Source organism: Grampus griseus, assembly GCF_964374135.1.
Source record: "Grampus griseus genome assembly, chromosome: 3".
Taxonomy (NCBI): domain Eukaryota; kingdom Metazoa; phylum Chordata; class Mammalia; order Artiodactyla; family Delphinidae; genus Grampus; species Grampus griseus.
Window position 1 is genome coordinate 104264014 of NC_139019.1, and position 12685 is coordinate 104276698.

General features: G+C 47.0%; 1 protein-coding gene across 3 annotated transcripts in view; it reads right to left on the reverse strand.

Annotated features, from left to right (window-relative positions):
- Window positions 1–252: 252 nt before the first annotated feature.
- Window positions 253–12685, reverse strand: part of MARCHF3 (membrane associated ring-CH-type finger 3) — a 148254-nt gene continuing 135821 nt past the window's right edge. For 2 of the 3 annotated variants that reach the window (XM_082652515.1, XM_082652516.1), the window contains exons 4-5: window positions 7805–8014; window positions 253–1163 (exon numbers count right to left, since the gene is read on the reverse strand). In XM_082652515.1, coding sequence (XP_082508641.1) covers window positions 1005–1163; window positions 7805–8014 — 369 coding nt within the window. In that variant the 3' untranslated portion in view covers window positions 253–1004. The remainder of the gene's footprint in view (window positions 1164–7804; window positions 8015–12685) is intronic. The other variant, XM_082652517.1, reaches the window with a different exon arrangement.

Sequence of the window (12685 nt, forward strand, 5' to 3'; positions counted from 1 at the left end):
GCCGCGGCAGAGCAATGGGAATGCTAATTGATATGCAAAACAGGTCCAGGGTTCCTAGAAATGTCTAATGATCCTCCAGTTCAGTGCGAATGAAGGATTAAGACATGCGCTAAATGAAATGGGAATAGGAACACCAACCTTTTTGCCTTTGCTTTTTTTTTTTCCTTTTTCAAATCTACTTTGGGAAACTTCACAGGTTTTGTGATTAAAAAAATAGTATTGCAATCAGTGGGGGTCTTTCACACACTGGATATTTATTATTAGAAAATAGCTTCTATCAGCTGTCATTACCAAACAAGTTGAAAGGAGCGTGCTTCTCACCATAAATTGTTTTTCTCCTTAATGAAATTTAAGTAAACAGTTCACTGTGGGGAGAGTCGCCACGCTTGTTTTTCCTTTAAAAACTGAATAATTAAATGAAGTTGAGTACAAAACATCCTTCAAATATGACTTGTCCTGCAGCTGCTACGCTGTCCCCTTGAGTAAGGGGCATGGAAGAGATGGAAAAGACACTCAAGCTATCAAATTACCCCAAAGAATCTACAGTAGAAACTGGGAAACAAACCAACGAACCCAAACAAAACCCATCCAAACCAACCATGAAATCAGTTTTAACATTGGCTTTTCATCTTTGATTATCATCTAAGTTTAATATATATATATATCTATATATATATTTGAAATAGTAATAAAAAAGGAAGAGTTGAATTGCATCCTTAGCAGGACAACCTTCCTCATATGTTAAAGAGGTGTTCAGAAAATTCCGTACAGTATCTGCTAAATACACGTTTGGCAGCTCAGCAAATATCATATGATTGCAGCATCCGTGATTTGAAGTCAAAGAGCGATTCGCTTTCTTCAGGCGGAGTCTGTTGCTCAGGGTGACATGATAACATGGCTCTGGATGTTCTTCGACCCACGGGCTCGAGGAAGGGTTTCGGGGTGGCCCAGTGCAGAAACTTCCAAACCCCAAACAACAAATCAACCAACCAAACACACAAACATCAAACAATCGTCTCCTTTGAGTTCCTCTTGACAGAGTGGAGGCCCAGCAAGGACTTCTGGTTAGAAGGGACGTTGACAGACTTTGGAATGAGGAGAATCACCCTCTGATTGGTCCGACGCCATTCATTGTACAATCGACAGTGGTACCTAAATGACACCTGGGGTCAGGAGAGGAAAAATAAGGGAAGGTTTCAGGTAAGCGGAAGCTGATTATCAATCCAAACAACATACACGCCATTTAAAACAGCTCCAAACAGCAGTACAGCGGGGCAAGAGCTGGGGGGAAACTGCTGTAGCAGGCAGCTGAGCGCTGGGAGACTGGCCCCAGCCACAGAGCACCCACGTGTGAACAAGGGGCAGGTCTCCCTCGTGCCTCTTCAAACTGGGTAAAATCGGAGTATTAATAGCAAATGAGCTTCCTCCTGAGTTTGGATTTATTTTCAGGATAGTGGTCTGGGCCCCAGAGTATCAGTGGGGAAGAAAGTTGGCTGGGGGCAGTGGGCAGAGTAGGTACGGCGCCAGCCCTTGCCCAGCCGTGGGACTAGGCAATGTGCCTTTCTGGTCATCAAGTTTCTCTCTGTTAAATGAGAGGGATGCTGGGGCTTCACGCACCCTTCTGTAGGTTGGACACTGCACAACTCGAAGGACCCCATTCACGGTGTGATAGGAAGGGCACCCTTCGTACTGTGCTGTGGACAAACTGAACAACTGTACTTGGCGGCCCCTGTGGGTGATCCCCATTGCCTCCAGCTCAGTCCTTCCATGGCGTCCAGTGGGGAAGCTTTGGCCTGGGCACCAACTCCGCTGATGCGTTCTTCCTGAGCCAGTGCCTGTGCCCACCTCAGCGTGGCATCAGTGCCCTGTACACCACGGCACTTGTTTCTCTCTCACCCTGCACTAGAAGCATGCTGAGGGCAGGTCTTGTGTTGTATTCTTCTTTGCATGCTGTGTACCTATCACAGTGTCTGGCGCTTAGGAAGCTGCTTAGTTAAGTTCACTGAGTGAATGGATGAGTGACCAAGTATCCTGTACCTTCTAATTGCAACACTGCTTTAGATTTAGGCCTCTCTTACATGATACAGGACAGCACGAGCAGTAAACGCATCATCAACTGTGACATAACTTGCCCCCAAAGTGCTTGCTTCTCGTGTAAATAGACTGGAATGAGATGCTTACATCTGTGGTTTGCTTTGGAGAAGGCTGGCACAAAGCACTGATGAACCGCCCAGGAAATTCAAATAATCTGTTCTTCTGAAGATGTACAAACTGCCTTTAAAGGTGGAAGTAGGTTCTAGTTTGAGTATATCCAGATAACTAGGTAAGTGCTGGGGAGGAAGGGGCCCATGACCTGAGAGTGACAAATTATCCAGGTATGGGCTGTTTAACCACCTGGGTTGTGTGGGTCATGTTGACCCTGGTACAGGGCCTACGTCGGTCAAAGAGTGGGCTGACCCTGTGGTATGGGCTCGGTGTTTCTGGAAGTAGAGGAGAATGCAGGCCCTTGATCAGCAAGGGCTTGTTTGTCTTCATGGCAGGATCATGAAATCCAAGGCCACTCAGATTTCTGAGGCTAGAAAGCAGATGCCACAGGCTGAATGCCAGAGAGATTTGAGTATGAAAATAAAAGCTTTTAAACTCACACAGATGTGCTTCTCTCCAAGAGGCTCTGAACATGCCAAAGTGGATCAGAGGTTGTTTTTTTTTTTTTTTTTTAAGTTTGATTCTCTTTTATCTGTTCTGTTCTGTCCTGCTGCTGCTTGGTGCTACTCATGAATGTAAGAGGCAGGCTGGAAAGCATGCTGTTCAGGGCCAAGGGCCGGGAAGGTGTAGGAAACAGACTAGTACTAATGAAGAGCTGAGGCAGTACAAGAAGTCTGGAATCTGGAAATATGACAGGAAAGCTGGATTTGAAATCAAGGGTCCCTTCGTCCGGGACGTTAAAGAGCAGCGCATGCTTGGCGTCTTCAGTAAGCAGCAGAAGCAGCTGCAGCTGTGCGCAGGAGGGAGCAGCCCGAGGGCTCCGGGCGGGCGGGTGCACCAGGCCGAAGCCCCATCCTCTACTGATGTCTCCGCGACTTTGGGAGGGTTGTTTGCTGCCTCCAAGTCCCGGTGTCCTCATTTGTAAACTGTGAATAATGATATCAGAGATAATGCACAAAGAGCACTTAGCACAGTGCCACTGCCACACGTTAGTGTTCCTGGCCTGTTCTTTCTGATGGGTTAAATCTGGAAAAGAAGATAACTTTGTGACACTCCTTCTTGGATACAGGAAACTGGGGGCAAAAAGAAAAAGAGAGGCTGGGCTATTTCCTTGAAAGCCCTGCTCTCAGTGTGCCCGTGGAGGCCGTACCACCTGGGAGCTTGTTAGAATGTGACACCTGTGGGCTCCGCCCAGACTTACGGAATCAGAGCGTGCATTTTAACAAGATCCCCTGGTGATTCGCACGTAAGTTCAAGCCTGTGAAGCACATGGGAACGTGGGGAGTCCATGACTTCGCAGGTCTCGTGGTTCCTTGGCCGGGAAGTACAAAAATCAGCCCGCTTGTTCGGACAAACGAACGAGATCTTATTATGCATTAATCTACCTTGATTGCTGTTCACCACCATGTCTGCAGGCAAATTCAACCAATAAGAAGAAAGCATCATGAAGATGACGCTGCATCGGGGAAAATACAGGAAGGTAGGTGCAGGGCAGAGGGACGGTGGGTTTGCAGTCGCCCTGGGTAGTCCTGGCTTTGGTCTCTAGGAGCGCCAAGACACTCCCTCCCCTTGGTGGAACAGAAGTGGAATAAAGCAGGTTTGATGTAGAGCAATAAAGAGGCAGTGAGGAAAAAATAAACAACATGAAGGAAGAAGAAGCTATGGCAGTAGTAACACTGGGAACTTCATTTAGATATTTCTTAAACTTCTGAGGTTTTAAAGAAAGAGGGTGAAGAAAGAGCACAGGGCCACTATTCTAAAAACACTACTCTTTATGGGATGGGTTTCTTGAAGTGCCTTCATTTCTTCATCCAAAGACTATTTATTAACCTCCTGTCACGGGCAAGGTCTGCACAGAGAGTTGCGGTCATGTGCACGGCACACAGAGGGCTGGAGCATATTAGCATCACCTCTCCCTGAGGGAGGTGATGGGCTGCACTGAAGCTTTGCTGTAAAGTCCCAGCAGGCTTTGGGAAATCTCATTACGAATTTTGATTCTGCCCTCTCGGGAGTTTATGGTGCGACAGAAGCATATTGGTGGGGCCAGGGCTTTGGCAGCTGCCTTCCCAGAACTGGGCGCAGCTCACTGACCTGTGATGGCACTGTGGAAGAGAAGAGGGCGGCGCGGGTGTGAATCAGCCACACCAGGTTGTGCTGGACACCCTCGGGGTGTGTCTAGACCCGCTCCACAGTGAGCCTTGCCGGGACAGTGTTCTGTGGGACCTTCCCCCTTCGTAAAGAGATTTTAAATGATTAACCCGTGGGACTGGGAGTCAGCCAGTGGAGCCGGGGCATCATTCATTTCATCCTGTGATTTAACTGGTTTCTGGGCTGGGCTCTGGTTGCATCAGCGATGTGGAGGATGGTGGTACCTCCTGGGGGTCACTGCATGTGGGCATCGCTACACTGGGCTAACGCACATCCTATGTGGACACTTTCTAAATGCTTCATGTGGACTCAGTTCTCACCTACTCTTCTCGTGTCCATGGGCTTCAAATCGTTGGTGACATGCACAGTGATGTTTCTGGGGTATCTTCCCCCCAACCCCAGCTCTCAGGGGGGAGGTGGTAGAGGTCTTGGCTTCCCGGGTCCCAGACACCTGTGTTCCCGCACAGTAGGTTTCAGAAGGCAGAACTCCCCGAGTCTGCGTCAAGCCTGGGCCCTGGTGGAGGCAAGGAGCTCCACAGGCACCGCAGGCGAGCAGCACGGGCGCGGGTTCCTCCTGACAGCGCCCGGCGAGGCCCTTCCAGGAGGGCTCCTCCGAGGAGCCGGGCTGGACTGACACTGTGTTTGTTTATCTAAGACGTTTTCACAGCGTATTCTCCTTAAGCCTGACAGCTTGTTTACAGCGCGATTCTGCTGGAGGGCAGTTTCCAAGTGCTGTCAGCTTCTGAATTACGGCTCTTGCTCGGGCCGCTCAGCAACAGCATTTATCTGGGAAGGAGTTAGTCTAGATTCGATAACCTGCTGCTGAGCTATGGCCGTGCGTTCTTCACACCCAAGGGGAGAAGCGCCTTCTTTCCCTCCAGCTGCTCGGCATTTTACAGGGAGCCGGGGGGCAGTGCAGGATGTGGTGGAACACAGCAGTCAGAGGAAGAAAACCCGTCCTCTGCCAGGTGCTCTGATGGATGTTCCCGAGGTCATCCCACCTCATCCTCACAATAGCACATTGGCCCAGGGGTTAGCAGTCGTTTCCCCAAGTTTTTGCATCAGGAGAAGGATGCTCAAAAAGGTTAGGGACCTGTTTGAAGTTACACAGCTACCAGGATGCTAAACCTTGGGTTTAAACACAGAGCCTTTGGATTCTGAAGGGATGTGCTTGTTACCACGCAGCACTGCCTTTTGGAAGCATTTCTGGAATGACGTATGTTATCAGACTCCTGAAAGAGCCACTCCGGGGACCTTTCCCTCCCAAATTTTCCTTTCACCTGGGATGAGAGATGAAATAGGATCACATCATAGGTAATCTCTTTTTTTCTTTCCCTCTTTTGCCCACTCCCCTCTTTTTTTTCTTTCTTGTTAGGTAAGTGTGTGCTTTACAAAGCAGATTTTCAAAAAGGCCTTAAGTTGGTTTGAATGCCCATCATTTAAGTCTATATCTTCATCCGTCCTTCACCTTAGGCACTTGTATAAGAAAAATCAGAGACTAGCAAACCTCTAAACATGGTAAAAACTTACACTTAATTATTTTCCAAAGCGCTTTCCCATGGGCGCTTTCACTTCAATCTCGTAAGACCAGGGGAAGTTGGCAGGATGGGTATTAATCTCATCCCCACTTTACAGATGAGGACACTGAGGCTCAGAGAAGTGAAATGACTTCCCAAGGTGGTTCAGTAGTTAGACAGTAGTAGACAGACAATTTCTTTCTTTTCTTTTTTTCTTTTTGTTGGCCACGCCACACAGCTTGTGGGATCTTAGTTCCCCGACTAGGGATTGAATGTGGGCCCTCAGCAGTGAAAGCTCTGAGTCCTAACGACTGGACCACCAGCGTATTCCCTAATTTCTTATTTTTTTAATTTTTTTGTGGTACGCGGGCCTCTCACTGTCGTGGCCTCTCCCGTTGCGGTGCACAGGCTCCGGACGCGCAGGCTCAGCGGCCATGGCTCACGGGCCCAGCCGCTCCGCGGCATGTGGGACCTTCCCGGACCGGGGCAGGAACCCGTGTCCCCTGCATTGGCAGGCGGACTCTCAACCACTGCGCCACCAGGGAAGCCCTTTAATTTCTTATTTTTAAGCCTCTTCCCATCACCGTGTCCTTGTGGCTTCTGAGTGAGCATGGTTGCTTGATTCACAATGAATCAGGACACACTTTGGAAGCATAGACATTTAAAGGAGACAATAATAGTTTTGCCTGGGGGCTTCATTAGGCTGGGAACAGAATGCCTACCTTAACCAGAGGACTCTGATAAAGCTCCAAGCATCGTAAACACTACCTGTTTACCAAGGCTCACGTCATGCCCCTCTCACTGAGACTGAAATGTGTCCCCCACTTATTGTCTGAAATTTCCCCGAGAGGAGGCAAAGAGCTGGACAAGAGGGAAACGCGATGAGCAGGGGGTTGCGTCAGTGTGGCAGGTGGGTCAGTGTGGCAGGAATGGCAGCTGGTGGCACAGGACTCGGGAGACAGAGCAAGGGAGCAAGTGTGAGCACCAGAAGCTTCTACATGCTGACACTGTGCTGCCGGTGTGGGAATGGGACAGTCTAGACAGGAAATACATGTTGAATAACAATGGAATGTTCTCGGATTAGAGATGAGCAGGCACAGGAGAGTCATGCCAGGAAGCAGGGGGCCCGGTTTCTGAAAACCTTCTAGAGGATCGTGACATCCTTCCCTGCAGGTCTCAGAGGGAAGCGTCAAGAGACGGCAGATGCTGCGCTTTGTGGGCTCTGCCAACTGGTACCCGAGCAATCACGGGGTTAAAACACTAAAGAACCAGAGAGGGTTAAAGATTTTCCCCTCATATACAGCAGGAACACTTATTGGGAAATGGTTTTTCTTTAGTGACAGCTTCTCAGCTGGATGAATTAGTGTTTTTATGGGCAGCAGAGTCAATATCCCAACCCGGAATAATCATCAGGCGAAGTGCAGCTCCATGTCCAACAAGGACTTTAGGCCGCGTCAGGACATAAAAAGAAAATAACCAGCAGGAGGATTCACGATCTGTGCAGGCAGTGACAGCAACGGTGGCCAAGTGCATCATTCACCATACATCACAATCCCGGCAAGAGAGAGGAGCATGGACGAGAGAGAAAACGCCAGGCCTCCTAACAGATGGAGTCCTTGGCTACGAGAGGAGAGGGATGTCTGGGGTGCATGTCTTTGAGGAACTCTCAGAAGCTGGGGCTTTTTCTTTACTTCATCTGCTCTTCCCAGCAGTGCACATACACACACACACACACACACACACACACACACACACACACACACACACACACGTTCACGTGCAGTAGTAAACCGAATCCCACGCTCTCGCCAGCATTTGAAGGTCTGTCTGCTCCCGGGTGGGTGAGATGAGCTACAGGCAAGAGGGGAGGCTGTGCCAGCTGGGGGGCTGCCAGCTCCCACCGACCTAACTCCCAGGCCCTGGGCCATACTTACTAGTGTCCAAAAGAGGTAAATAGTGAAGAGTGCGACAGTGAGTGCAATTAGTCCGACGGCTTCGAGCCGACTGCTAAAGTGCAGGTGGTCCACGGCGCCCCGTAGGCAGAGCCAGCCCGAGATGGTGGCCAGAGGAGTGATGAACAAGAAGCACACCATGTCTCCAAACAGAGTCCGCTTCTCGTGCTGGGGGCCTGGATTTCTGAGCCACTGCCAAGGGAAGGGAGACAGAGAAAAGCAAGGACAGGGTTAAATGCCAGGGAGGAGTGAAGACACACTACTCTGAGGTTGTCCTTGTCTACAGCATCTGGAAAAAGGCACTTCTGACCTGTTCTGAGATCACACAGAAGCATTAAGGGCTCATTCCCATGCCCTGTCCCATGAACAGTAGTGATTATGATGTGAGTGTAATATGACAATAGTGATTATGATGATAGGAATAGTAATAATAATAATAATAAAAGCATCCTTGCTGTAGGTGTCCTGCTGGTTTTGAAAGAGTTCAATGATTATTATTATGAATCACAGTGACCCTATGTGGAAGGCAGAGAGGACCTTATATTTGGAAGGTAACTGAGGTGCAGGAAGTGCTGTCAGCTGCCAGAGCATTCCTGCGTCTTGACCCTGGGAACGTGTGCGGGAAAGGGTTAACTCAGCAGGCCCAGGTTGCTCAAATCCTGCACGTTCCCAAGAAAGACCTGTTTTTTAAGACTGGCTCCTAAGAGAAGAGCTCTGAGTCCTTGTGATAATGTGCCTCATAAGAGCGTTTTTGCATGCCTGAGGCCTTGGGCCACATGGTGCCAGTGTAAGCAGATAGTTTATGCCAACAGTGTGATTTATGCTGAACACCTATTTTTGTTGTAGGGGCTGGAGTCTGAGTAGCTTGAGGTCTTTCATGCAGGTGCTGCATGTCTTTTGTGACTCACCCCAATAAGCACCCTGAACACTGGGGCTCGGGTGAGCATCCCTGAGAGATAACGCTTTGCATACGTTGTTACAGATTGTTGCTAGAAAAACTAAGCACATCTGTGTGATATTACTTGGAGGGGACATCTGGGAGCTTGTGCCTTGTTTCTCTTGGACGTTGCCCCATGCACTTTCTCCCTTTGCTGATTTTAATTGGTATCCCTCTGTTGTAATTAACCATACCATGAGTCTAAGAGCTTTTCTAAGAGTTTTGTGAGTCCTTCTAGTCAATCTCTGAGCCTGAGGGTGGTCTTGGGGAATGAGACTCATCTGACTCCACGCGTCTTGTAATGCCCCTGCCTTATGTTTTAGGACCCTGAACCTCCTATGTAGGACCGTCTCTGACATCTTAATTGTGCTGCCATCTTGGCTGAACCAACTCCAGAAAGGGTGGGGAAAACGTCCGCTTGTTGAAAGACTAGAGATGAGCATTCCTGCAGGACGGGAAATAGCGTTGCTGTCCTCCCACTTGGGGAACTGCTAAATGTCTGCTGAGATGTTTTCCATTCTAGGAAATGTCATGCTTACATGCTGGAGTCAGTGCATAGTGGTAATGAAGCCAGGTGGCTTTCCTTTGAATTAGCATGGAAACGTGCCCAAGTAATTTGACATTCCCATCTCACTATCCCATGTAGCGATGACAGAGGCCAAGGAGTCCAGGGAAAGAGTGAGGTCACACACAGTTGACAGGGTGAGGTGGGAGAGACACTGGCTGGCTGGCTTCCATCTCATCTCGGGGACTAGCAGTGCTGTGGGCTGCTGAGCAGATACCCCAAGGGGCCAGCACAGCATTTCCTACAAAACCATTGGTGGGAGGGAAAGGACCATGACAGGGGAGACAAGAGTGGATGGAAGTGACTGGAGAGAGGGGGAAGGCCAGGCTCGGGGCAGAGACAAGAGACATACGAGCTAGGAAGAGGGCGAGCAAGTTGAGGAAAGAGCTGTGTAAGGGCCAACACAAAAGCCTCAAAGAGTGAGCACAAGAGATGGGGGGTCAAAGGCACAGAAGACAGTTTTCTGGAACGTTCCCTCCCTTGAATGTTTGCCTGAGGCGAATAGTAAATGACCCCGTATGCCTAAATTACCCCTTTCCAGTGACAATCCACTTTAAAAATGGGCTGAGAAGCTGAAAGAAGTCACCTCAGCTCAAAAATGGAGCTGAATACATATTAAAACATAGATTATATTAAATATATATATTTATATTTAATATAATTAATTAAATTAATTATTTAAAATAATTTATTTAAATAATTTAATTATTTAAAATAATTAAATATAATTATATTTATATAATTAAATATAATCTAAATATATATTAGATTAAAACATAGATTATATTGTCTGTGAATATAAACACAGTATTATACAAATTTAATACAATACCAAAATGATCAAGTGCAAACAGTATTAACCCTGCTACGTGTTGTCATGCTACCTCAGACATCTGGGCAGCTTCAAAGAAATTCAAAGAGCTCTTAGTTATTAACGTTTTCTTATCTAAATACTGGCACTATCTCTGTGAAGTGGAGAGTAGAAATGAGGCCTTGTTATCCCAACTTTACAGAGGCTCAGTGAGGGAGAATGACTGCTCCAGGTGATACTGAGAAGAGGATCAGAATCTCTCCACTCTTATTCAGATGTCCTGTCAGTAAAATATTTGTAAATTGAAATTGCAAGACATTAAAGAAGTCCAGATTCTTTAACAACAGTGCCGACCTAGCAGCGGCCCGACCCCCCGCGCCCTCCTCCTCACCCCGTGACAGCTTAGATTTTCCCTGGAAGCAGATCTGGGAGCCTGGCCTACTTTTCTGTGTCCCCACTTGTTGGAACATAGTAGGTTCTCAATAACTACGTGACAGATGTGCACAGACAAGCTTATCTCATTGGCTAAGCCTCTCCCCAGTTTCTGTTCCTTGGGAATTCTGAGTACGTTTTATTAAAAATAACTTAGCACTTTATGTGGCCCTTGACATTGCTCATTGAAATGACTCAGGAATGCAAGGAGGTAATTGTGGATGACTACTGAGCTCTGATGTAAAATAAATTGCAAAGGCAAACTAGAAATTGCTATTGCTTGTTCCCAGTTTCCAATTTTCTAATTGTTCTTTGATCTTCTATATTCCTGAAAAATTTCCAGGCCACTTTTTATGTCCATGACCACCAGCACCTGGATTCTGCACCTTATTAACACTATACATGTTCTTCTCTGGTTCAGTTCACCCTTTGTATTGTTTGCTGCTGGGTCACATTTAGGTATGAGGTTCTTCAAACAGGTACTGCTATGTTAAAATCTGCGACTTCTTCAGGACCCTAAGTATAATTTATCTCCTACACAAATGCAGGCCCCATGAATAAGACCACTGGTAATGTCTGTTGTTGAGGAAAAATTCGCCCTGTGCCATGGTAAGAACCTCTGCCAAAGTATCCAAATAGGCTAATGCAGGATATTTACACAAACAGAGTTTACAACAGAGAAAATGGGATTTTGCCTCAAGTTTCCAGCAATAGGGCATTGTCTAACTACAATGTGGAATTTACTTAAAACAGACTACTCTAAAGTAATCTGAAATGGTAATGTATATTTTATATTTACTGACATGATATACTGCTGAACAGGAAAAGAATTCTACTAGACAGAATGTAGAGTATGATCCTGTATCTGCAGTGATGTGTTTACATACACATGGACATTTACATAGATGTAGTGAACTTACATAGACGAAGACCAGAGGGATACCAGCAAACTAGTTGCTGCTCTTGGTGGTAGAATCAGAATGGTCTTTAATTTTTTCCTTTTTGTATGTATATTCTTGTTTTCTAAAATGAACATGGATTACTTGTGTAACTATATATATATATATATATACATCCAGAGGGAGAGAGGGAGGGAGGGAGAGAGACAGGGAGAGAGGAGGGAGTCAGGGGAGGGAGGTGTCTAGTGCACTGCAAACTACAGCAACAAAATAAACTATTACAGAGCCAAGGCTGGGGCAAGCCACTGCTAGCTATTTGGAGTGTCTTATGCAATGTCTCATTGAATCTTCACAATAACCCTGTGAGGCAGGTGCTAACATTATCCCCATTTTACAGATGCAAACACTGGGGAGCAGAGTTTAGTAACTCACCTAAGGATAGATTGCAAGTGGGTATTAGAGGTGAGCTTGAAACCAGCCTCACTTCTGTTCCTTGCTCTCCATATTTATGTTTTCTTTCTGCACCAAATGGCATTTGCATGTGCGCGTGGGCGTGTGTGTGTGTGTGTGTGTGTGTGTGTATACGCCTGCACATGCACACACTAGATGTTTTGCAGATTTTCAGCTTGGTGGAATACGGTAAGTCCTGCTGTTTTATTGGTACATCAGATAACTGAATGGTTGGCTGGCCAGGATGTTATCATGGTAACTTTATAAAATATTTTTAGGCTGCTGTTCTGTTCTATGTTAATTCTTTTACTCAACCACAATAAGGTCCAATTTCTGGGCATTTAATCTCCACTACATTGTCATGCATTTTAGCTTAACTCTTTTCTAAAATTAATTAATTAATTTATGGCTGTGTTGGGTCTTTGTTTCTGTGTGAGGGCTTTCTCTAGTTGTGGCAAGTGGGGGCCACTCTTCATCGTGGTGCGCGGGCCTCTCACTATCGCGGCCTCTCTTGTTGAGAAGCACAGGCTCCAGACGCGCAGGCTCAGTAATTGTGGCTCACGGGCCCAGTTGCTCCGCGGCATGTGGGATCTTCCCAGACCAGGGCTCGAACCCGTGTCCCCTGCATTGGCAGGCGGACTCTCAACCACTGCGCCACCGGGGAAGCCCTAGCTTAATTCTTAAGAGGCAAAAGGTTGATCTCAATTATTGTTCAATTACATTTCATGCTTTTCTATGTCTTCTCCGTCTCTTAACAGTTATACTTATT